The sequence below is a fragment of the Pelophylax lessonae genome (genome assembly GCF_965119305.1).
Source record: "Pelophylax lessonae genome assembly, chromosome: 4".
NCBI lineage: Eukaryota > Metazoa > Chordata > Amphibia > Anura > Ranidae > Pelophylax > Pelophylax lessonae.
This window is the reverse complement of record NC_138771.1, coordinates 205,443,940-205,471,755: the sequence shown is the minus strand read 5'-3', so window position 1 is coordinate 205,471,755 and position 27,816 is coordinate 205,443,940. Positions and strand designations below refer to the sequence as shown.

At 41.4% G+C, this 27,816-nt stretch overlaps 1 protein-coding gene across 1 annotated transcript in view; it reads right to left on the bottom strand.

The window, feature by feature from the left end:
- TBC1D22A (TBC1 domain family member 22A) overlaps positions 1-27,816 on the bottom strand; it is an 860,932-nt gene that overhangs the window by 617,821 nt on the left and 215,295 nt on the right. The window contains exon 5 of the mRNA XM_082254309.1: positions 7,651-7,721. Coding sequence (XP_082110435.1) covers positions 7,651-7,721 — 71 coding nt within the window. The remainder of the gene's footprint in view (positions 1-7,650; positions 7,722-27,816) is intronic.

Sequence of the window (27,816 nt, the reverse complement as noted above, 5' to 3'; positions counted from 1 at the left end):
TATTTAATTTCAGCCCTCATTGATCTACTTGTCCCGAAAAAAAAAAGCTCTTTTATATCTGCAGTGATCACAGAAATGTATTTTAATTGTTGCTGAGTCATGCAAGATAGGTAACTTTCTGATTTTATGTTCAATTTTTACATTACAAAATGCACTACTAAACTGGTCATGCAATCAAAAGAGATCCACAACAAATTCAAGGAAAAGGATAGGGATATTTACAAACCTGATTCCAAAAAAGTTGGGACACTGTACAAATTGTGAATAAAAACAGAATGCAATGATGTGCAAGTTTCAAATTTCAATATTTTATTCAGAATACAACATAGATGACATTTCAAATGTTTAAACTGAGAAAATTTATCATTTTAAGGGAAAATAAATTGATTTTAAATTTCATGGCATCAACACATCACAAAAAAGTTGGGACAAGGCCATGTTTACCACTGTGTGGCATCCCCTCTTCTTTTTATAACAGTCTGCACTCGTCTGGGGACTGAGGAGACAAGTTGCTCAAGTTTAGGAATAGGAATGTTGTCCCATTCTTGTCTAATACAGGCTTCTAGTTGTGCTCAATGTCTAAGGTCTTCTTTGTCGCATCTTCCTCTTTAAGATGCACCAAATGTTTTCTATGTGTGAAAGATCTGGACTGCATGCTGGCCATTTCAGTACCCGGATCCTTCTTCTACGCAGTCATGATGTTGTAATTTATGCAGTATGTGGTCTGGCATTGACATGTTGGAAAATGCAAGGTCTTTCCTGAAAGAGACGACGTCTGGATGGGAGCATATGTTGTTCTAGAACTTGGATATACCTTTCAGAATTGATGGTGCCTTTCCAGATGTGTAAGCTGCCCATGCCACACGCACTCATGCAACCCCCATACCATCAGATATGCAGGCTTCTGAACTGAGCGCTGATAACAACTTGGGTTGTCCTTGTCCTCTTTAGTCTGGATTACATGGCGTCCCAGTTTTCCAAAAAGAACTTCAAATTTTGATTTGTCTGACCACAGAACAGTTTTCCACTTTGCCACAGTCTATTTTAAATGAGCCTTGGCCCAGAGAAAACGCCTGCGCTTCTGGATCATGTTTAGATATGGCTTCTTTTTTTGGCCTATAGAGTTTTAGCCGGCAACATTGAATGGCACAGTGGATTGTGTTCACCGACAATGTTTTCTGGAAGTATTCACGAGCCCATGCTGTGATTTCTATTACAGTAGCATTACTGTATGTGATGCAGTGCCGTCTAAGGGCCCGAAGATAACGGGCATCCAGTATGGTTTTCCGGCCTTGACCCTTACGCACAGAGGTTGTTCCAGATTCTCTGAATCTTTGGATGATATTATGCACTGTAGATGATGATAACTTTAAACTCTTTGCAATTTTTCTCTGAGAAACTCCTTTCTGATATTGCTTCACTATTTTTCGCCGCAGCATTAGGGGAATTGGTGATCCTCTGCCCATCTTGACTTCTGAGAGACACTGCCACTCTGAGAGGCTCTTTTTATACCCAATCATGTTACCAATTGACCTAATAAGTTACAAATTGGTCCTCCAGCTGTTTCTTATATGTGCATTAACTTTTCCGGCCTCCTTTTGCTACCTGTTCCAACTTTTTTTGGAATGTGTAGCTCTCATGAAATCCAAAATGAGCCAATATTTGGCATGACATTTCAAAATGTCTCACTTTCAACATTTGATATGTTATCTAGATTATATTGTGAATAAAATATAAGTTTATGAGATTTGTAAATTAGTCCATTCAATTTTTACTCACAATTATTACAGCCTATGTGTGCATTGACACATAGTATAACATGCTGGGGAGCTTACTGGCTGCAATAAAAAAATGTCTGAAGCCAAAAACAACAGCTGAAAAAAATGTCCAGTGCGCATGAGGCCTTAATATTAGCTGTAGTAAAACTCCAGCCTTTGAATCATGCACCAGCTGACAAATTCCCAATTAGCAAGATTGGGATAGGAAAGTTAGCTGCCTGAGCTCACAATGAATCTAAAGTGCTGGGTTAAATTAGCCTTTGTTCCTTCTTTCACTGTAAGCCTAGGTTCATACTAGTGCTGCTTCATATTTCAACCAGATTTTAAGAGTGTTTTTGTAAATTATTTAACATTTTATGTATTTTTTGAAGGAGGAGGTCGCTGGTTGGTAAACACAAAACCTTGCCAAAAGTACAAAAATTGCATGTATGTTGCATTTTTTTATGTACCTTTCATACGCTCCCACTGAAATCTATTTGGCCAAAACGCATCATGCTGCACCAAAAGATGCAACTACACCTTTTTTTCAAAACTGTATTGCACCATGTTGCACTAAAATAAACAGGCACCATGGCACCTGCAGCGTGATGGCAGATGTAGGAGAAATCACACTAGTGTTAACAGGGCTTAGATAATGATAGTTTTTTGTTCATATTTTTAGATATTAATAAAATTATTTAATTGCGACTGAAATTGGTAAATTTTTCTGGAAGTTTTGAATTTTAGATAACTGCTAGTTTTAGTTGAGTGTATTATCAAATCCGAATGAATAAAACAAAACAGAACTCATATTCAAGGGTACAGAGTAAAAACAACTGTAAAAGAAGCCTACTAAATATTAAGTGTAAACATCTTATTGTAAGGATTGATTGCATGACCATAACAGCTGGGTGGTTAAGGGAAAGACATATATACCATATACAGGTGCATCTCACAAAATTAGAATATCATTAAAAAGGTAATTTATTTCAGTAATGCAATTCAAAAAGTGAAACTGATATAATATATACACTGCTCAAAAAAATTAAAGGAACACTTTTTAATAAGAGTAAAGCATCAAGTCAATTAAACTCTTAGGATATTGATCGGGTCAGTTAACCGCCCTGGCGGTATGATTATGTCAGGAAATACATACCAAAAGCGGTACAATTTTTTTCATGGAAATATGGCGTTATGTATTATAGGCCTACAATTCTTAGCAATTACTGACTTAAACCTGACCAAAACAAGACTCTAGTAGACATCCCAGATGTGATAAATTTGAAACAAAAACGCATGAATTATAATCGAATCAATAATATAATTTTATTATATAATATATAATATATATAAAAAAATTATATTATTGATTAGATTATAATTCATGCGTTATATATTATATATAGATATATGTGTGTGTGTATATAATATATAACGCATGAATTATAATTGAATAAATAATATAATTTTATATATATATATATATATATATATATATATATATATATATATATATATATATATATATATATATATATATATATATATATATATGTGTGTGTGTGTGTGTGCATATAAATATATATATATATATATATATATATATACATAATATAAAATGTGTTATGTGTTTGTGTTTTGTGCAACGTTTTTTTTTTTTTTTTTAATTTCCCTCCCTAGTTCCGCTCCCATGCAGCATTGCTGCTGCAGGGAACGGAACTAGGAAGTGATCACACCGACGGAGGACGGAGGAGCGGCGGGACTCTCGACTGACGGTTACAGCAATGAGAGATCATCGCTGGATCGCCAGGAGAAGGTAAGAGAACACCGCTGCGCTCTCTGCACATCTACCCCGAGCGTGAGTCGGGGTTACCGCTCCTGATAGAAAAAATCAACCCCGAGTCACGCTCGGGATCACCGCCAGGGAGGTTAAGTAGCAGAGGAGGTTAATCAGTTTCAGCTGCTTTGGTGTTAATGAAATTACCAACAGGTGCACTAGATGAGACAACCTCCAAAACAGGAATGGTTTTACAGGTAGAAGCCAATGGCATTTTGTTCTCTACTCATCTTTTCTGACTGTTTTGCACTAGTTTTTCATGTGGCTAGGGTCAGTGTCAACACTGGTAGCATTAGGTGATATCTGAACGTTATAGAGGTTGCACAGGCAGTCCAACTCCTCCAGGATGGCACATCAATATGTGCCATTGCCTGAAGATAGCATGGAGGAGATTCTAGGAGACAGGCAGTTACTCTTATAGAGCTGGACAGGGCCGTAGAAGGTCCTTAACCCATTAGCAGGACCGGTGTTTGCTCCTTTGTGCAAGGAGGAAGAGGATGAGCACTGCCAGAGCCCTACAAAATGACCTCCAGCAGGCCGCAGGTGTTAATGCCTCTGGCCAAACAATCAAAAACAGATTTCATGAAGGTGACCTGAGAGCCCGACGTCCTCTAGTGGGCCCTGTCCTGTGCTCACTGCCCTGCACTGTGAAGCTTGATTGGCATTTGCCACTGAACACCAGAATTGGCAGGTCTGCCACTAGCACCCTGTGCTTTTCACCGATGAGAGCAGGGGTACCCTGAGCACATGTCACAGATGTGAAAGGATCTGAATAAGCTGTGGAGAATGTTATGCTGCCTATAACATCGTTCAGCATGATTGGTTTGGTGGTGGGTCAGTGATGGTCTAGGGCAGTGTCTCTCAACTCCGGTCCTCAGGGCACACTAACAGGCCAGGTTTGCAAGATAACTGAAATACATCCCACGTGCTATCATTTGCTGCTCAGTGATTGCAGTATTCTAGTCTGCATCTCCCCAAGGTAAGACTTAAAATCTGGCCTGTTAGTGTGCCCTGAGGACCGGAGTTGAGAAACACTGGTCTAGGGAGGCATATTCATGCAGGGACGCACAGACCTCTACAGGCTAGACAATGGCACCCTGACTGCCATTAGGTATCGGTATGATTTCCTTGGACTCATTGTCAGACCCTACGCTGGTGCAGTGGGTCCTGGGGTCCTCCTGGTGTACGACAATGCCTGGCCTCATGTGGCTAGAGTATGCAGCCAGTTCCTGGAGGGTGAAGGAATTGATGCCATTGAATGGCCCCCACGACCCTGACCGAAATCCAACAGAACACATCTGGGACATTATGTTTCGGTCCATCTGACGCCACCAGATTGCACCTCAGTCTGCTCAGGAGCTCAGTAATGCCCTGGTCCAGATCTGGGCATAAATACCCTAAGATAACATCCGTCGCCTCATTAGGAGGATGCCCCGACGTTGCCAGGCATGCATACAAGCATGTGGGGGTCATACAAACTATGGAGTACCATTTTGAGTTGCTGCAATGGGATTTCAGCAAAATGGACTAGTCTGCTGCATAATTTTTTCACTTTAAATTCCACAGTGTCTTTAAATTCAGCCCTCTGTAGGTTGATACTTTTCATTTCCATCAAACATTTGGCATCCTTTCATTCCCAACACATTACCCAGTCCATATCAGTATAGATATCAAGCATGAGTGATTTCCCCGTTCAGATCTCATGTGTTTTTAAAGTGTTCCTTTAATTATTTTGAGCAGTGTAGATTCATTACACACAGAGTGATATATTTCAAGCATTTCTTTCTTTTAATTTTGATGGTTATGGCTTACAGCTAGTGAAAACCCAAAATTCAGTATCTCAGAAAATGTTATTATTACATAAGACCAATAAGAAAAATGATTTTTAATACAGAAATGTTGGCTTACTGAAAAGTATGTCCATGCAGTGTATAGTATGAACTCAATACTTGGTCGGCGATCCTTTTGCATGAATTACTGCATCAATGCGGCATGGCATTGAGGGGATCAGCCTGTGGCACTGTTGAGGTGTTATGGAAGCTCAGGTTGTTTTGATAGTGGCCTTCAGCTCATCTGCATTGTTGGGTCTTGTGCCTCTCATCTTCCTCTTTACAATACCCCACAGATTCTCTATGGGGTTTAGGTCAGGCAAGCACAGTGATACCATGATCATTAAACCAGGTATTGGTACTTTGGCAGTGTGGGGAGGGGCCAAGTCTTGCTGGAAGAATTTGATTTTTGACTTGCCATAAAGTCCATTTCTCTGATTTAATTGACAGACACAGCTTCTCCATTATTCAGAACCATAGGGTTATATTGCCCCCTACAAGAGTAGGACACTAGGCAGAAAAAAGACTTGGCTATGCCTATGGGCAGTCCTAGGGGGTATACTCCCCCTTTCTGCTATAGGTCTTTAGTTTTGTAACAAGCAGTGTCAGAAGTATTACAACTTCATAGAGGGGTGGGTGCTGCGTTCAACAATGAACTCAGAGAAATGGATTTTACGGTAAGTCAAAAATCCTATTTTCTCTTTCGTTCATTGACGGACACAGCTTCGGGATGTCCCCAAGCAGTGCCAAACATGAGGGGTGGGACAACAAGAAATCCCAAGGCTAAACACAATAGCCAACCAGGCAACAGGAGCTCAACAAAAAACAACTGATGCCTAACCTGTACAATACAATCCCAAAGAGGGAAAAGACCCTCGAAACAGCAGGCGGCAAAACTTTCCCGCCAAAGGAGGCATCCGCAGATGCCAACAAATTTGTTTTTTGTGTGCAAAGTAACCTTAAGGCCCCTTTCACACTTGTGCGACTTGTCCTGCAATTTGGGACTGCAAAGTCGCATGACAAGTCATACTCTATGATTACCAATGAGTAGCATTCAGATCTGTGCGACTTCAAGTCACGACAACTTCCTGCACTACTTTGGCCAGACTTTGATGCATTTTGAGGTCCATAGACCTCAAGATTACACAGGCATTGCTTCAAGTCCAGTCAAAATTACGGCAAAAAATCATGACAAAATTGCGACTTTTGGGTCACACAAATGTGAAAGGGGCCTAAAAGATATAACGCAAAACATCTGTAAAACATGCCAGCATGTATCGGCGATATAAAAAAATCATAAATACAAATAACTTAAGCAAAATTATATGCAAGGTAAAACACCCCACCAAATATGTCCTAGCTGTAAGAAAATGCAAAGCAAACTGTATTTGGCATTACATAAATGTAAAAAAAACGTATTGGCTTTAACATGGATGGTAGGTTATTTAACAATGAGACCAGAGCAGCAAGCTGTTTACGCTAGGCTTCTCTTTACTCTTAGTTAACATTTACGTTTTTTTCTCAATTTGAAAATCCACTAAGCTGCAAACATATTAGCACTCATTAGTGAGAAAAAATTGGAAATTAAACTCCATCTGATGTAAACACTTTGTTTTCCCACTTGATTTTATGCCAAAGAAGAAAAGCTGTCTAAAGCATCTTTCTAGGGAAAGAGGGAAAAAAGCCCAAAAAAAAAAGAGCTAAACACTGATGTGCACAACACAGAATGTTAAACAGAGGTTAAGTGCATCGAGATCCACTGATAAAGTCTCTAACATTCTCTGGAGAAAGCAGTCTAAGTGAATCAGTCCAGAGTTCTACAGCTGTTGAAACTGGCAGATAAAACATGCACTAGTTAGAAACCATTACTATTAAAGAAGATGAAAACTGACAATTAATACATTTTGCCAACTGTCTTCGGCATATTCTCTTACATGTGTTCTAATAAAATAATTTATTCAAGACAAACTTCGACCTAATGCAACAAATACTTTGTACAATGGCAAGAGATGATAGTGAAATTTAAATTAACAATTACATTACAACATAATGACATGAATAGCTATAATAATTACATTTTAATAGAACAGAATATTGAGAAATGGAAAAGGAGAAAAATTGTATCTTGCAGTTTGTTATGTAAGACAGACGATGCCAGTAAAATATGCAATTTTTTTGGAAAGTGCATCTCAAAAGAAGTTTACAACAGCAGTGTACATTCACTTACCGAGAGAAGCTTCCATGTTCTAGACCTGACGGGTTTTGGAATTCCCGACCAACTTAATTTTCTCAACTCATCTAGAAGGAAATAAATACATATTTAGTATAGCTTTGAACATGCATCTGAACCAGATTATATCCCTACAAAATATTGCATGAATTAAAATTGTGACATAAATCAAAGGTTTATATTACTATTGATCAATAAAAATAAATGTATTCATGTATAAAGAATAAGGAGAGATGAATAAAAATATTGAATCAGCGAACTATAAAGTATCTCACAAAAGTGAGTACACCCCTCGCAATTTTGTAAATATTTTATTCAATCTTTTCATGTGACAACACTGAAGAAATGACACTTTGCTACAATGTAAAGTAGTGAGTGTACAGCTTGTATAACGGTGTAAATTTGCTGTACCCTCAAAATAACTCAACACACAGCCATTAATGTCTAAACCACTGGCAACAAAAAATGAGTACACCCCTACGTGAAAGTGTCCAAATTGGGCCCAATTAGCCATTTTCCCTCCCCAATGTCATATGACTCGTTAGTGTTACAAGGTCTCAGATGTGAATGGGGAGCAGGCATGTTAAATTTGGCGTTATCACTCTCTCATACTGGTCACTGGAAGTTCAACATGGCACCTCATGGCACAGAACTCTCTAAAGATCTGAAAAAAAGAATTGTTGCTCTACATAAAGATGGCCTAGGCTTTAAGAAGATTGACAAGACACTGAAATTGATCTGCACCACAGTGGCCAAGACCATACAGCGGTTAAACAGGACAGGTTCCACTCAGAACATGCCTTGCCAAAGGAGATGAGTGCACGGTCTCAGAGTCCTATCCAGAGGTTGTCTTTGGGAAATAGATGTATGAGTGTTGCTAGCATTGCTGCAGAGGTTGAAGGGGCCTGTCAGTGCTCAGACCATGCCCTGCACACTGTATAGAAGAGGCTTCCTTCTGGGACGACAGCCATGCAGACCAGTTTTAAAGATGATGCACAAGAAAGCCCGCAAACAGTTTGCTGAAGACAAGCAGACTAAGAACATGGATTACTGGAACCATGTCCTGTGGTCTGATGAGACCAAGATAAACGTATTTGGTTCAGATGGTGTCAAGCGTGTGTGGCGGCAACCAGGTGAGGAGTACAAAGACAAGTGTATCTTGCCCTATAGCCAAGCATGGTGGTGGGAGCGTCATGGTCTGGGGCTGCATGAGTGCTGCCACCACTGGAGAGCTACAGTTCATTGAGATAACCATGAATGCAAAACATGCACTGTGACATACTAAAGCAGAGCATGATCCCCTACCTTCAGAGACTGGGCCGCAGGACAGTATTACAACATGATAACCCCAAACACACCTCCAAGACTACCACTATCTTGCTAAAGAAGCTGAGGGTAAAGGTGATGGACTGGCATGTCTCCAGGCCTAAACCCTATTAAGCATCTGTGGAGCATCCTCAAATGGAAGGTGGAGGAGCGCAAGGTCTCTAACAGCTATCAGCTCCGTGATGTCGTCATTGAGGAGTGGAAGGACTCCAGTGGCAAATTGTGAAGCTCTGGTGAACTCCATGCCCAAGAAGGTTAAGGCAGTGCTAGAAAATAATGGTGGCCACACAAAATATTGACACTTTGGGCCCAATTTGGACATATTTACTTAGGGGTTTACTCACTGTTGTTGCCAGAGGTTTAGACATTAATGGATGTGTGTTGAGTAATTTTGAGGGGACAGAAAATTTACACTGTATCATTTCATAAGTGTCATTTCTTCAGTGTTGTCACATGAAAAGATCTAACAAAAACAATTACAAAAATTTGAGAGGTGTACTTTTTGTGAGATACTGTATTAGGGCTGGGGAATATAATCGAAAGATCGATGCATCGCGATTCGACCCTTCGCGATTCTGCATCGATGCAGGCTGCCGGCATAATCGATTATACGAAATGACGTCATCAGCCGCGGCCACGCCCTATCGCGCAAGGGAAAAAAAAAATCACAAGATCGCAGGATCGGCAGCTGATTGGTGGGTTAGTGGCGGGAGCTTAATAAAAAGGCTCCGCCCCTCCCCTTCCGCCTCTTTGACCCGGGCCGAGGCGCAGCAAGACATCCCCCGCGTGTATCGGCGTCCCACCTGCGGCCTAGAAGCCAGCCAGCCAGCCATCCAAGCCAGAAGCCGCCAGTCCAGCGAGTCCACACACAGGAGCGAGGAGCCCCAAGTGCGTCCCCATCGCAGCCAGCCAGCGCCGCCAGCCTCACCTCACCGTAGCCGACAGGCCCTGGAGGCCCAGCCGCCACGCCACTGCCAGTGACGCCAGCCGCCCGCCACAGAGCCCAGAGAGCAGCACAGCACCTGTCCTCCTCTGCAATGCAGTGAACAACCCACACAGTCACACAGCAGGTATGTCCGAACAAATAATTGTGTAATCATTCATGGGGGTCTCTCGTCTGTATCTCTGGGGGATGTCTGTGATGGGGGGGGCCTGGGACAGGGGACGGTCGGTCGGGGCCCGGGGGTACTGTTCTGCTGTGGCAGTCTGGCAGCCAGGGGGGTCAGTCAGTGTCAGTGGGGGCCTGGGGGTCTCTGTCAGTGTCAGTCAGCTATGGGGGTCTGGGCAAGGGGGGGGACTCACTCAGTGTTTGTCAGTGCTGTGGGGGATTGGGGAAGGTGTGGGGGACATCCAGGTCTCTGTCAGTGTGGGGGTCTGGGCAAGGGGGGGGGACTCACTCTCACTCAAGTGTTTGTCAGTGCTGTGGGGGATTGGTGAAGGTGTGGGACTTCCAGGTCTCTGTCAGTGTGGGGGTCTGGGCAAGGGGGGGGGGACTCACTCACTCTCAGTGTTTGTCAGTGCTGTGGGGGATTGGGGAAGGTGTGGGACATCCACCCAGGTCTCTGTCAGTGTGTCAGGCTGCAGTCAGCTCAGCTGTGGGGGGAGGGGGGTCTCTGTCAGTGTCACTGTCACAGGCAGCTATGGGGTAAGGGGGGGGCCCAGGGGTTTTGGCTCAGTGCATGCAAGGAAGGGAGTCTGACAGACAGACAGACAGTCATATTTTATGAAAGATGTTGCTTGGTTGATTTGTTGCAATGCATATTCACATAAAAGGATTTATATATAATGTTTTGTGGGAATTTATGTTGACCATTTTCACAAGAATATTAGCTTGGCTGGCTGGCTGGCTGGCTTCTTCTATCTTGGCTTGCCTTAAAGTACAACTATAGGCCAAACTTTATCCAAAATCCAAAAAGTTTGGCCTTTAGTTGTACTTTAAATGGTAGTAGGCCTGGCTTATATTAATATTTTCTTTTATGAAGCAGTAAACTGCACTACTACAGTTTTTTACTAATTTTACTGTTACTTCTAGTAAAATACTAGTGTTGTTGTCTGTCTCTGCTATGCTGTTTGCATTTTCAGACCTTCCTATATGTTTGCAGTGCAAGTGCACTAAAGTATGCAGGGCTTGCAGGCCATGACAGGGTCCAGGAAAGTGTCCTTTGAAGCAAATGAAAATAAAAAGGATTCTTTTATTTGTGACTGCTTGATTGTTTGTTTTTTTTGATAAAGTTTTGAAAACCATTGGGCAGTGGGCTGGGCATGGGCATTGGGCAGTAATCGTGATGCATCGTGATGCATCGCGGAATCGAATCGTATCGAATCGCGACCCTAATAATCGTAATCGCATCGAATCGTGAGGTAAGTGAAGATGCACAGCCCTATACTGTATACTTATACATACTTATTTTAGTTCACAAACAGGAATAGCATGCATGCATGTGCTTGAGCATGGGCAAAGCACCCCCAAAAGTTCATATCAATACTCAGGAGTAACTATCATAACTAGCTAATAGGTACACACTACTCGTCCAGATTATTAGTCCTCAACAAAAATAACTACATAGCAGTAGCACGGCTGGCTGAGGCTTACTGGGTTGCTTGTCCAAATCAGGCTCATCAGACACATCATCATGATTCTACACTATTGCTTAACCATCTCAATACAGGGCATTTTTACCCCCTTCCTGCCCAGGCTTGTTCGACATTTCAGTTTTCAGCGCTGTCACACTTTGAATGACAACGCTGTACGCAAATTACATTTTTATCATTTTTTTCCACACAAATAGGCTTTCTTTTGGAGGTATTTAATCATTGCTGTTTTTTTTTATTTTTTGCTAAAAGTAATCAGAAAATTATGTATAATTTATGGGATTTATAATGGGATTTTTGTAATCCGTTTCATCGACGGACACAGCGCTCCATTAATCATTACTATAGGGTTAGATTGTCTTCTGCAGGAGTACTACTAGGCAGAACACAAAATTTGGCTACGCCCCTGGGCTGTCCTCAGCTGGTATATAAACCCCTCTCTGCTATAGGTGTTCAGTTTAGTAGCAAACAGTATTAGAAGTATCAGAACTCCTTAGAGGTGTGGGTGCTATGTCCATGGATGAACTAGGAGAAATTAATTTTACAGGGAGTACAAAAATACCATTTTCTCTTTAGTTCATCAATGGCCACAGAGCTTCATTAATCATGACTACAGGGACGTCCAAAAGCAGTGCCAAAAGCAAAATGAGGGGTGGGGAAAATAATCCAAGGCTAAAAACACAAAAGCACTAACCAGGTCACAGGAGCCCCATCTGAAATAAAAATATAAAGAAAAACACCCCTCAAGAAGGAACAACCCCTCTTAAACTGTAGCCTGAAAAACCTTGCAGCCAAAAGAAGCATCCGTAGATGCCAAAGTATCTACTTTGTAGAACTTTGTGAAAGTATGCACAGACAACCAAGTGGCCACCTTGCAAACCTGAGATATTGACGCTTGATGGAAGGCCCAAGAAGTACGAAGCCCCCGATTAGAATGCACCATGACAGGGAAAGGAGGAACCTGATCTTTAATAAAATAGGCCTGAGTCTATGTCTGTCTAATCCATCTAGAGATGGTAGCCTAATACTTGGCCAGAGCTTTCCTTGGTCCTTGTGTAACCACAAAAAGAGTCTGACCTCCGAAAGGACTCCGTTGCTGCTAGATACACCCGAATTGCCCAAACCACATCCAAGGTAAGCAAAGCACATTCCCTGGGATGAGCCAGCTTGGGACACGTTTTTTTTTTTTTAATATTTGTATTTTTACAGAACGTTCAGGAGTAGAGCTCTCACTATACTTCCAGCGCTCTGACACTAAAGGGCTCACTCATATAGGCATGATTTTAAAAATGTGGTAATTTCTGGAGCTCTGATTTAAATTGATTTGCCAGTTTCTTTGCCCAAAAAAGATTTATTTGTAGGGACTATAAAATTAATCTATCTGCAGGCTGGTATTGATTTTAGAACTTACTATCAAATACATAGGTAGTTTCTTCTGTATTCTAGCACATCTAATTGGTCTGAAATTTAGACAACTGAAGCCATTGCTGCCCATCTTCTGCATGTCCCAGAAGGCACACTAACTGTTCATGTACATGTCTGCATATGGCCTCATTTTAAACACATATATCCGTTCTGTGAAATTCAGAAAGATTGTTACAGATACTCACTGGAAATGGGTCTCGGGGCAACCTATAAGATGTATTTATAGTTTGATAAGGTGTATAGTTTTAAAGTGGTTGTAAAGGTAGTAGGTTTTTTTTATCCTGATGCATTCTTCGCATTAGAATCAGCACCCCCACCCCCCCAATACTTACCGGAGATCCATCTAGATCGAGCGATGTTGCAGGAGTGTCTCGGCTGCTCAGGACTCCCCTCCTCATTGACTGAATCAGTAGTGTGGTGCCATTGGCTCCCACTGCCAATCAAAGTCAGAGAGCCAATGAGGAGAGAAAGGGGGTGGGCCGGCAGGAAGGCGGTTACATGTCTGAATGGACACAGGGAGCTGTAACTTGGCTTTGGTGCCCTCATATCAAGCTGCTTGCTGTGGGGGCACTCAATGGGAAGGAGGGGCCAGGAGAACTGAAGAGGGACCCAAGAAGTGGAGGATCTGGACTGCTCTGTTCAAAACCACTGCATAGGGCAGGTAAGTAACATGGTTGTTATTATTAAGTAAAAAAAAAATGATAATTTACAATCACTTTAAAAATGCATAGAAGAATACCCCCATTTTACGTAAAGCAGAGAGTTCCACCCAAAAGCGTAACTTCCACTTATCGGTTTGATTCCCCCCCTCCGGTGCCACATTTGGCACCTTTCAGGGGAGAGCAGGTACCTGTTTTTGACAGGTACCAATCCCTAATTCTGGTGGACTGGGCGAAGTACGTCACAAGCCCGGCCCCTCCTCCTTTGGCTGCTGCCACACCATTCAGAATGCGCTGCACGCTATTCTCATGCGCAGTAGGGAACAGGCCGTTAAGCCGCAAGGCTTCACTGCTGGGTTCCCTTCCCGGCAATGGCAGCAGCAACACCCGATAGCTGATGAAAACATCAGCTGGGGTGCCAACATCGCTGTATTCCAGAACAGGTAAGTGTCCTAACATTAAAAGTCAGCAGCTACAGTAATGTGTAGCTGCTGACTTACAATTTTTTTCTGGGGGCGTAACTTTGCTTTAATGCCTATGTAGATTGAATTATTTGTTAGAATTATACTTTATGGTATCTTTTACTTTTAAGGTTCAAAGGCTTGGCATTAAATTTCCTTGGTACTACAGGTTTTTTAATTTACCACAGGTTCACATTATTTACTACGGTTCATTCTGCAAAGGGAACATTCACTTTGAAAAGTAAACAATCTACTCATTAGGAAAAATCTAAACCCCAGTGTATGAAGGCTGGACTGCACTTTACAGAAACAGAACTTAACAGAGTAGACACATTAAGTGAGGTGCACTGAAGGATTATCATATCTAACAAAGTGAGGAATAATTTCCTTTTTGAGGACAAGAACGCCAAAATAAATACATAAAAAAAAAAAATGAAAGAACATATGGTTTATAACAAATCCGGGTATCCCAAAAATTTACTGTGAGGCCAATTTAATTAATAAGTTGCAAACCTGTGGTATAACTTATATACAGTTAGGTTTGTTTATTATTGGACACAATTTTAGTTTTTTTTTCAAGTATTTACACAAACATATTCAAGCTATAGTTATTTAATGGATATGGACTGAAAGTGCACACTCTCAGGTTTAATTTAAGGGTATGTACAACCAAATTGGAGGAAGGGATTAGTAAATATAACTCTTGAAAATAGCCATTGCCCCTTTTTCAAGGGACCAAAAGTAATTGGACAATTAAATCAAAAGCAGTTTCATGGCCAGGTGTGGGCTGCTACATTATTTATTCATCAATTAAGCAGGTAAAAAGTCTGGAGTTGATTCGAAGTGTGGGATTTGCATTTGGAATCTATTGCTGTGAACCTACATCATGTGTTCAAAAAGCTGTCCATGCAAGTGAAACAGGCCATTGTAAGGCTTCAAAAACAAAAAATCCATCAGAGCGATAGCAGCAACATTAGGAGTGGCAAAATCAACAGTTTGGTACATTCTGAGGGATGAATACTACACTGGTGAGCTCAGCAACATAAAAAGGCCTGGACGTCCATGGAAGACAACAGTGGTGGATAAGCGCAGGGATCCGCTCTATGGTAAAGAAAAACCCATTCACACCATCCAGACAAGTGAAGGACACCCACCAGGAGGTGGGCGTATCATTGTCAAAGTCTGCAATCAAAGTCTGCATTTAAGAGAAGACTTCAAGAGAGCAAATACAGAGAGTTCACCACAAGGTTAAAACCATTCATAAGCCTGAAGAATAGAAAAGCCATAGTAGACTTTGCCAAAAAAACATCTAAAAAAGCCAGACCAGTACTGGAAAAGCATTCTTTGGAAGGATGAAACTAAGATTATTCTGTACCAGAATGATGGGAAGAAAAGTGTGGAGAAGGCTTTGAACAGCTCATGATCCAAAGCAGATAAGGTCACCTGCAAAACATGGTGGAGGCAGTGTGATGGAATTGGCATGCATAGCTTCCAGTGGCACTGGGTCATTGGTGTGTATTGATGATGCGACAGAAGACAGAAGCGGCCGGATGAATTCTGCAGTGTTTAGAGATATACTGTCAGACCAATGCAGCAAAGTTGATTGGATGGCGCTTCACAGTACAAATGGACAATGATCCAAAATACACCGAAAAAGCAACTCAGGAGCTTTTGAAGGAAAATAAGTGGTAAATTCTGCAGCGACCAAGCCAATCACCTGATCGCAACCCAATTGAGCATGCATTTCACCACAAGCAAAGAACAACTGAACAACAACAGAAAGGAGGAAACCCAGTCTTTGGTAATGTCCATGGGTTCAAGACTTCAGACAGTCATTGCTAGTAGAGGATTCCCAACAAAATATTAAAAAAGAACATTTTATGATTATATTCATTTGTCCAAATACATTTGAGTCCATGAAAATGGGTGGCTGTGTATAAAAATAGTTTCAGATCCTAAAATTTGTACTTGGTATTTATGTTTAACCCCCTGAAAGTCTTCACTTCAAATTCATTTGGATTGTTTCATTTAAATTTTATTCTGGTGGGATACAGAGCCAAAAGTATGAAAATTGTGCCTATGTCCAAATATAACTGTACATACAGTATAAATCAAATATTTTTGAGAGATGCTTCCTTTTAAAATTACAAATCTATGTTTATATCCAGAAGTTTATCTGACACAGCTTGATTCCGAAATGTTTTTCATTTCCTGACAACGATTTTAGAGTCTACAGAAATCCTAATACAACTGCCCAACGTTTCAAAAAATGGCTACAATTACAGGAAAAAAATATTTGCAATCATATCTCCGTAAGAGTTTCCAAAGATATAAAATTTCATGAAAATGCTGCAAAATGGATGTAGAAGAGAAAGAGCCGAGTTCAATATGCTAAAACAGTTTAATAGCAGGCAGAAAAAAAAAAAGAAGCTCTATGCTCAGCTATATCCTAAACGGCATTGCAGGCCTTATTTATATTTTCATAGCCGCTAGAAGGCAACATATTTTATAGTGCATTGTGCAAACTGCTCTTATTTATGTTCTATGATTCTCCTTCAGCAGCAGTATGACTTTTATTACATTTACCTGCATGCTTCTATAAATAAAGTTCCCATATTTACAGTTCAAATTATTTGCATTAATTGAGAACCCTAGTCATTGGCAACACATCCTTATCAACTAACTGCAGGACTTTAAGAGCGAGCATTATGCTGTAAAATAGGCAATTATATAGTCATTTTGTCTTGCAAAGAATTTTATACTGGGTCAATAATGCCCTTATACTCAAATAGCTCGAAAGAAAGCACAATTCCGATCACCACCTCGTGGGCTTTGAACCAAGGAACTTAGGTTCAAGAACACACTAATGTTACAATAAACAACTCAGTCAGGCCTCATTCCCATGCTGCATGTACTAAATGACTATTTCCTTACCAAAGGAATGAACTGTGCTACAGTTGTTCAGACAGTATTAACCAAAGGTGCAAGAACAAATGTTCAAGAAATTGATTTTTTATTTTTTTTAATTATTATTATTTGCATGTACCATAGTATCAAATATAAGCTTAAATAAAAATATGGTAATTAAAATCCACAGTATTCAGATGAACATTTTTTATTGTGGCATGCAAAAAATAAAAAAAAGATGACAGCTGTAATCTGATTGGTTTTTATAACCACAATAGCGTTTTTTTCTTTTTCATCTTTTTTATAAATCAGATCCACTGCCCCCATGTTAAACTATTCTTGCGCTTAAAAATCTCAAAATATTTAATGTTTTGGAACATACATTAAGTACATTACTTTGGTAGATTTTACACAGCACACAATATTAAGGCAACTGTTCTATAATATGGTCCTCAAAAGCATACATAGTACTAAAGAAAAATCTTAGCCACTTTCAAAAAAGAAAAATGCTCTAAGGAAGGAATGCTTCGCAAATAATAGCATGACTATTTTTCAGTTTTTAGTAAGGGTCCATTCACACTAGCGCGACTTGTCAGGCGACTTGGTCGCCTGACAAGTCGCGGTCGGTCGCTCGCCATTGAATAGTACAGGGCCCGTTCTAATAGGAGCGACACAAGTCGCTCCGACTTAGAAAAAGGGTCCTGTACTACTTTGGGGCGACCTGGAGGTGACTTGCATTGACTTCAATTATATGAAGTCCGTGCAAGTCGCGCCGAGGTCACGGTGCACACTGTGCACCGCGACTTCACAGGTCGCCCCACAAAATCCTGTCGCGCCAGTCTGAATGGGCTGTAAATCAAACATCTTAGAAGTTGCAGTAAACATTGACAAAATCAATCCTTGATCCTGGCTGGACAGCTTGTGTACCTCTCAGGGGTCACGTGGTGTGTCGCGTTCTCTCTGGTTAGGGATCGTCTCTGAGCTTCTCACGGTGATCTGTCAATTACTGCAGATTGCTTTGCTGATCATCGGATAATCGGATAATGCGTAGTGTTGATGTCACGCCACCTGATCGGCAGATCAGCCGGCAGGTTTATTATTACAAAAAAAAATAACCTTAAGGCCTTTTTCACACTTGCGGACTGTTCAGATCCGCCTCAGTTTTTTAGGCGGATCTGAACGGATGCCACATGCATCTCTATGGGGCATCGGATGTCAGCGGAGACATGTCCACTGACATCCGATCCTGTCCGTCAAATCCGGACTGATGGAAACCCTATTTTCCATCGGTCTGGCGGATCGGATCGGATGAGACCGGACAGGCGGTCCGTTCTTATCCGGTTACCCCATAGAGAACAGCAGGGATCTGACACCTCCGTCTCCGCACATAGAGCAGAGATGGAGCGGTCATCCTCCTGCTCAGCAGGGAATCGGCGGATCGATCCCCCATTGAGCAGCACGGCTCCGTCGATGGAACGGAGCCGTGTGAAAGGGGCCTTAGAATCACTTTTAATGCTTACATGCAGCATTTTTTTCCACAGAGGTTTTTCTCTTGTTTTTTTAACTTGCAACATGTCCCTGAAGTTGCTATAAAATATGACTACTTGAAAAGGAGTCAGTTTGTTAGCACAGACACCTCCCTATTTTATATGTCATAGCCTTTTAATCTTCTAGGAGTATCTAATTACTTTCTGTGATGTTCCAGCTCCTCATCTCCTTTCATAATCTTTTATAAAGCTATCGGAAATAGAGCTAAGGGGAATACTATAAATTGTTGTTTGGGGTGACATCTGACTTTGAGTAGCAGTCTTAAAGGGTAACAACTTTTGTGGGGAAAAATAATAGCAAATAAAGAAAAAAATATTATATAGTGTATACAATTGCGACACAAGTCATATTGTAATTAAATATTGAAAATGACCTTTCCTTTTCAACATGCAGCTGTTGTAATTTTCTGAAAATGCAATTCAATATGGCTACCTGGAGGTGTTCTGTACAAAGAATGTGTACTGACCACACCCCAGAAACAATTTCCTGCTTGTGTGATTGGCTCACCAATTTTCCCAGAAGTATGCCTAAGTCCGATTTCTGGCATCCCCTGCAACAAAAATGCAATTTTTGGTAAGATAATCCCAATAGGAACACGTCTAAAGGGATGCAGACCCAGCAGATTTCCTCATGAGTGCTCTGCAAGTGCACACCTGAGTGATAATAATGAAACCACTCCCATTTGACCCACTCAGCACAGAGGAACAAACAATTATTTCTTCAGAATAACAAAAAGGTAGGAATCTGCAACAAAGGTTGTTATAATCCTTGCAATGTACAGAGATCACTCAGATGGGAATGTTTTTTTTCTCAAAAGAAGTGGAGTTACGCTTTAAAGTGTAAGTTTAATCTAACACTAAAATCTCTGTATCTAAAGACATCCACAATCTAATACTAACCTATCTAGCCCTGTAAAGAAGAATACAGTATACATCCCTTTTTTTTAAGTTGATTCGCTTTGATCTTCAGTGGCGGAAGCTCTGCAGAGGACACAGCCAACAATGACTGGGAAATGAATGGGAAGGGACGTCACCCATAGACTATGGGGCTTAGGTTTCTGCTTGTGTCCTCTGCACCCATCTCCACAGCAAAGCTGTGGCTGACAGCTCAGCGTGGGAGCAGGTCGGATCAGCTTCAAAAAAGGTATGTATACGGATTTCTTCTTTACAGGGCTAAATAGGTTAGTGTTGGATCATGGATGTCTGTAGATGCAGGGGTTTTAGTGTTATGGTGGACTTTTACTTTAAACCAATCTGAGATTATTAATGGATTTAGAAGAAAATTAGGCTAAAAGTTTCTTGTGGACCTAATTCAGCTTCTCCAAACAGCTTGGAACAGCCTACCAGGTCAAATTCCTTTGTTTCTTTTGAAGAGACACTCCTTCCAGACCATTAACTTAAACAACAGCCTCCCCATCAGATTATATGTACATTACCATTTATTTTATTTTTTTTTTACCCATAGAAGCCTCTTGTGTTGACATCAAAAAAGGCTTAAAGATGCTGAGATCAAGGCTTTGGGCCATACTATGAGGTCGATTTACTAAAGGCAAATATACTGTGCATTGCAAGTGCAGTTGCTCTAGATCTGAGGGGAAGCTCTGCTGACTTCGATCATCCAATCATGTGGAACCCGCCAACACGTGTATATGGCAGAACAGAGACTCCACCTGTCTCTCCACGGGGTCTGTAAAGGCCAGGGATTCAATCTATAAACTGGGTGATCCACCTTTGGTGGCACAGTCCATGGAGTGGAAACCGCCTCTGCAAAGGTATAACGGTGTTTAAAGTGCTTGGGCTCCACGAGCATGTGCTTTATGCATCGCCATTGTTCATTAACAGCATTGTTAAAAAGCTCTCAACAAGGAAACACCTTGCCAGACTTCTGGGCTTTGCGGGAGCCAAAAGATATCTGCGTACCCCTGATGCTGTAGATATATCTTCCATTTTTAAAGTTTCTCGCACAGAAACTATGAGTGCTTCCACCAATGAGCCAAGTCAAAGTCCAGACCTGAATCCAATCGAGAATCTGTGGAAAGAACTGAAAACTGCTGTTCACAAACGCTCTCCATCCAACCTCACTGAGCTCGAGCTGTTTTGCAAGGAGGAATGGGCAAAAATTTCAGTCTCTCGATGTGCAAAACTAATAGAGACATACCCCAAGCGACTTACAGCTGTAATCGCAGCAAAGGGTGGCGCTACAAAGTATTAACTTAAGGGGGCTGAATAATTTTGCACGCCCCAATTTTTCAGTTTTTTATTTGTTAACAAAGTTTGAAATATCCAATAAATAATGTTGATTCTTCACAAAAAATTACAGTTTTATATCTTTATGTTTAAAGCCTGAAATGTGGCAAAAGGTCGCAAAGTTCAAGGGGGCCGAATACTTTCGCAAGGCACTGTATCTCAGGTGACTATTTCAAACTACCATACTAAACCGTAAACATTCAAGGAGTTAGTGTGAACAAAATGAAATTGACTAAATGGAGGTGGCTTTACAATATTTCAGCCAAAAATAAAAATAATATATCAAGGTACAAACAATTAAAACCCAGTAAGAGAAAATGAATATAATCGGTGTATATATATATATATATATATATATATATATATATATATATATATATATATATATATAGGGTTCCCTGTTAAAGTATACTGTAACAAAATGCAAGCATATGTAAACTCTCAGCTTGTAAATCACCCCATTCAGTTGAAAGGCAAAACATCTGTGCATATATATATATATATATATATATATATATATATATATATATATATATATATATATATATATATATATATATATATATATATATATATGTATATATATATGTGTGTGTGTGTGTGTAGCACCATACAAGGTAGGTGCTAGGTAAAAGTATAGTGGGCTTTGTCTGCTTAACAGCAGGGCCATGATTTTCAGCTGGGCTGTCATGTCTCCCAGGTGTGGCGGATGAGATTGGGGAGTCTCCCCACCGTGCTCCATGAGAGGGTTCTCGTTGGGCAGTGGAGGAAACCCAGCCAATGGCACACTCAGGCCTGTATCTACTCCAGAAAGGCAGATTCTGACACACAGCATTCTGGGAGTGGGCATACGTTTGAGGGGAGCACATGACGCAGCGTCTCTGGCGGGAAGCAGAGTCCCAGGAGGGGGAGTACGGCTGTCTCCCCTCCTGTCAATGGAATCGGGTGTCCCAGGTGGCTTGCCTAGTGAGAGGGGACAGAAGGCTGAGCTGAGCTGCAGAGAGGATCCAGTGCGGAGCACCAGCAGGGCAGAGAGGGGTTCAGTTTCAGGAAAGCATTCCCAGTTCGTGAGTACTGCAAACTGCCCCTGGGGGTCTGTCTGGAGAGAGGGGACCACTCCGGTGAAGGTCCAAGGGATCCAGGAGCTAGCTAGCTGGTGCAGGAGCAAGTGTAAAGGGGGTGCCAGTGTGTGGACCCTGAAGTGTAGAGGGGGTGCCTAGTGAGAGGACCCTGAAGTGTAGAGGGGGTGCCTAGTGAGAGTACCCTGAAGAACAGAGGGGGCGCCAGCGGTTGGGCCCTGAAGTGTTAAAGCGTGCAGTGTACAGTGTTGAGAGTTGCAGAAGCAGTATACAGAGGCTACCTCAGTCAGCAAGGACTGGAGGGAGCCGTGTTCGGGCCTTTTGAGCTAACCAGAGCGTCAGGAGCCAGGTCTCAGTACAGTCCGGGACTTTTAAGCTAACCAGAGTGTCAGAAGTCAAGTTCAAGTGCATTTCAGCAAGTCAATGTTTTTCAAGCGCCAGCAAGCTTTGGTGGGCATCCAGGCGTCAAGACAGCGCTGAAAGGCATTTTTCTTCAAAGTGTCCCATTTGTACCTAGTTGAGCCAGAGGAGTATCCCACTCATTCCATTCTCCCATCCCCATTATAAAATAAGCAAAACAAACCAAAGATGCCGGACTAGTCTTTGACTCAAATCTCACACTTGGGTATTCAGCTTAAAAGGGCTGCTGGCGTTTCCGGTAACCATGGCAGACCCATATCAGGCCCAATGCCTGGAAATCTTGCTACGTATAAAAAAAAATAAATAAAAACACTATAAACACTTTCTTCCCTGTTTTTAGAAGTGATCACATTCCTTCTGTTCTCAGCTACATAAGCTGGGGAATTCAAAACAGCAGCCTACTGACCTTCCCAGTGAATGGCTGTGCAGGGGAGGGAGTGTCAGCACAACACAAGTCTGATCATTGGAGGAGAGCAAGCTGATTTCCGGCACAGCTAGAGAACTGTCCACAGTGTGTTCCCCTTCCTAGTGCGGTCAGTGTTTAATAGGAAATCAGAGGGACTGGCAGGATCACCAGGGATTTCCCACAAAGGAAGCATTTCAAAGCGAACATGAGACTTTTTCATAGAAATACATGGCAAAGCAGGCACAGTTTAGGAATATGAAATGTTGGGTTTCCATATTTATAAGACAAAATCGAATTTACGCAAAAAAAAAAAAAAAAAAAAAAACACAACAAGAAACTCAGAATGCACAAAACACAAATGTTACTATGCTGAGAATTAAAATAATCCAATATGGTTACCTTAGAATGATCCCTGGGTGAAGCTATTTTTACTTTTCTTTTTGATGTAATAAATATACAATATGTTCTATGTCTACACTTCATTCCCTTTGAGAGTAAGGCTACGTTCACATGTTAGGGTAGCGGACCGCGGCAGCATCACCACGATTCTGCTAGCGATCCGGAAATCATTGCAAATCGCGGGGCGCCTGTGCGTTGCCGTTGATTTGCAATGGCACCCCAAAACGCTGTACGATGTTGCCGCGATTTCCGCCTGCTGAATCGCTGTAACATTGCGCAAACAAAATCGTGGGCAGCATGATGCCCAAAAAAGGTACAAGAGCTTCCTTGGGGCGTCATGCGACCTGCGATTTTGTTTGCGCGATGTTACCGCGATTCGGCAGGCGGAAATCACTGCAACATTGCACAGCGTTTGGGGTGCCATTGCAAATCAACGGCAACGCACAGGCGTCCCGCGATTTGCAATGATTACCGGATCGCGGGCAGAATCGCTGTGATTCTGCCGCGGTCCGCTGCGCTAACATGTGAATGTAGCCTAAGACATTATGATGAAGTCTGATTTTGGTGATAGGGACAGTGTTACTGGCAACACAGCTGGCACTTTACACTACACCATAGCAGGAGACCTGAAATATTAGCAAATTGCCAACTACAAGACAGAGACAGTCTGGTATTTATTTTTAATCCTTCCAAATTTGCTATTTTTATACCATCATTTGTTTTATTGAAAAAATATAAAGCGGTATACAGGTAAAGTGTCAAGTACAAGGTGTGATAGATATTCACAGAATAACGAAAGGTGGCCAAAAACATCAGAAATCCGGTCATTTGGACAGTTTTTTCGTTTTTTGGCCAGTTAATGGGTACAAATCGGTTGTGACATTTTTGAAACGAAAAAGCAAAGCTCAAGTTTGGAAATTTTCAGCCGAACGAATTAAAAGGTTAATGTGTTTCTCGTCCAAACGGTTTGCACTAGGTATATGTGAAAAGAAACTAACAAAAATATGGATTCATTTATGTCCATTGAATGATTTATTGGTTATTACATGATGGCACTATCTTTGCTCTCATAGCCGAGTGTTCGCTTTTTAGAAAATGTGTTTGAACGATTTTTCGTATAGTGTATGGCCAGCATAAGACCACAATGTCACAATACACAACATGAAATAGTACAAGTATTTAAACTTATATGACTGCAAACCCGTTCCCTGCAATATCTGTAAGTATCAAAAAAATTGTCTTCGAAATATCAAGTAATCCAAAGGGAGAGGTGCTGAATTACACATTTACTATTTTTATCTGTCACTGCTTGGTGACCATTATCCCCATGCGGATAACGATAAAAGTGTAATGCTTCAAATACGGTTTCCCATTATCAAAGAGCAATTGGTTCCAGCGATTGTCAGGAAGATATGGCGTATCAATAAACACACACATTATTTGCTTTTTCACTTAATCAATGGATTTTTCTACTGCCAAGTATGAAAAAAATACAATAATTGTTGTATCAAAAAAATACACACAAACTAAAAAAAACGTTGGCTTTAAGGCTTGGTTTCCATCTCAGGTTTGCGATTGGTGCTTTCTATAGTGCACAGAAGTGCGATTTGTGTTTTTGCATATGCGATTTTACAGCGATTTGAATTTTTAATGCTTTTTTTTTTTGTTGTTGGGCAGATTAAAAAAGGCAAATTGCGGCAAAAACACACTACATGCTTTTCTGCAGCTTCTCCATTGAAGTCTACCAAACCAAAAAAGCGAAAGCTTTGTTTGCATTTAAAAAAGTCCCTGACCATTTCCAAAAAGGCAGCGGCTTAAAAAAACATAGATATGAATGTTACCCATAAGAAACCATCTTAAATGAACTGTAGTGCGTTTCTGCAAAAAGCACCAAAAAAATGCATAGGTGTAAACCATGTCTAAGCCCTGGTTCACATCAGTGTGATGACAGACAGACATCGCATGTGATTCGGAGCGCACTGCTCTGAAAATCACACACGATGTCTATGCAATGCAAATTTGCATCAGATTCAGACACAACACGCACAGGACCCTTATTTGGGTCCGCAGCAGAGTCGGATCGCATGGTGGTTCACACCTATGCGATCCGATTCATGTCCAAACTGACAGTTCGCACTGCAATATGAACACTGATCTGGGGGTGTCGTTAACTTTGTATTGACAACCCCCGGCAAATCGCATATGGCAATGTGAACTGCCTGTGATTTGAATGTGATGTGGGAGCCTGCAATGCTTCCAGGTTTTGTCAAAGCATAATTGAACAAGTTGAAGTTAGAAACTAATTGGCTACCATGCACAGCTGTACCACATTCTGTGTGCTCCGGTTTTAGTAAATCTCCCCCTGACGCTTGGTTCACACCTATGCGTTTTTTACAGAAACAAACTACAATACATTTAACATGGTTTCCAATAGGACATTCTTACATCCATGGTTTCTTCTACCACTGTGTTTTTGGAAAGAGTCAGGGACTTTTCTAAATGCAAACATTGTGCTTTTTTGGTTTAATAGACTTCGATGGAGAAGCTGTAGAAAATCACATAGTGTGTTTTTGCTGTGATTTCCATTTTTTATTCTGCCCAACAACAAATTGGCAAAAAAAAAAGCATAAAAAAAAAAAAGCAGAATGCAAATTGCAGCAAAACCGCATGTGCAAAAAGAACTGCAGAAAAGGCTCATAAACAAACTTTGCATAGATGTGAACCGGGCCTCAGTCTCCATGCACACTGGGATTCAAAAACGCCAGTTCCCTTGGCTGAAAAAAAAAAATAAAAATGCTCATATAGATCATTTTGTATACATACAGTGCCTTGCGAAAGTATTCGGCCCCCTTGAACTTTGCGACCTTTTGCCACATTTCAGGCTTCAAACATAAAGATATAAAACTGTAATTGTTTGTGAAGAACAACAACAACAAGTGGGACACAATCATGAAGTGGAACGAAATTTATTGGATATTTCAAACTTTAACAAATAAAAAAACTGAAAAATTGGGCGTTCAAAATTATTCAGCCCCCTTAAGTTAATACTTTGTAGCGCCACCTTTTGCTGCGATTACAGCTGTAAGTCGCTTGGGGTATGTCTCTATCAGTTTTGCACATCGAGAGACTGAAAGTTTTGCCCATTCCTCCTTGCAAAACAGCTTGAGGTTGGATGGAGAGCGTTTGTGAACAGCAGTTTTCAGTTCTTTCCACAGATTCTCGATTGGATTTAGGTCTGGACTTTGACTTGGCCATTCTAACACCTGGATATGTTTATTTGTGAACCATTGCATTGTAGATTTTGTTTATGTTTTGGATCATTGTCTTTTTGGAAGACAAATCTCCGTCCCAGTCTCAGGTCTTTTACAGACTGCATCAGGTTTCCTTTCAGAATGGTCCTGTATTTGGCTCCATCCATCTTCCCATCAATTTTTAACCATCTTCCCTGTCCCTGCTGAAGAAAAGCAGGCCCAAACCATGATGCTGCCACCACCATGTTTGACAGTGGGGATGGTGTGTTCAGGGTGATGAGCTGTGTTGCTTTTACGCCAAACATAACATTTTGCATTGTTGCCAAAAAGTTTTGGTTTCATCTGACCAGAGCACCTTCTTCCACATGTTTGGTGTGTCTCCCAGGTGGCTTGTAGCAAACTTTAAATGACACTTTTTATGGATATCTTTAAGAAATGGCTTTCTTCTTGCCACTCTTCCATAAAGGCCAGATTTGTGCAGTATACGACTGATTGTTGTCCTATGGACAGAGTCTCCCACCTCAGCTGTAGATCTCTGCAGTTCATCCAGAGTGATCATGGGCCTCTTGGCTGCATCTCTGATCAGTCTTCTTCTTGTATGAGCTGAAAGTTTAGAGGGACGGCCAGGTCTTCGTAGATTTGCAGTGGTCTGATACTCCTTCCATTTCAAGATTATCGCTTGCACAGTGCTCCTTGGGATGTTTAAAGCTTGGGAAATCTTTTTGTATCCAAATCCGGCTTTAAACTTCTCCACAACAGTATCTCGGACCTGCCTGGTGTGTTCCTTGTTCTTCATGATGCTCTCTGCGCTTTAAACAGACCTCTGAGGCTATCACTGTGCAGGTGCATTTATACGGAGACTTGATTACACACAGGTGGATTCTATTTATCATCATTAGTCATTTAGGTCAACATTGGATCATTCAGAGATCCTCAGACCCCGTTCACACTGGGGCAACCTGTCAGGCGACCTGGTCGCCTGACAGGTCGCCTGGCATAGAGAAGCTGTGGACCCGTTCTAATAGGAGTGACAAGTAGCTCCGACTTAGAAAAAGGGTCCGGAGATTCTTTGGGGCGACCTGGAGCGACCTGCATTGACTTCAATGTTATTAAGTCCGTGCCAGCCGCTCCGAGGTCGCGGTGCGAGCAGTGCGCAGCGACCTGTGAGGTCACCCCGGGAAGTCGGATCGCCCCAGTGTGAACGGGGCCTCACTGAACTTCTGGAGAGAGTTTGCTGCACTGAAAGTAAAGGGGCTGAATAATTTTGCACGCCCAATTTTTCAGTTTTTTATTTGTTAAAGTTTGAAATATCCAATAAATTTCGTTCCACTTCATGATTGTGTCCCACTTGTTGATTCTTCACAAAAAATTACAGTTTTATATCTTTATGTTTGAAGCCTGAAATGTGGCAAAAGGTCGCAAAATTCAAGGGGGCCGAATACTT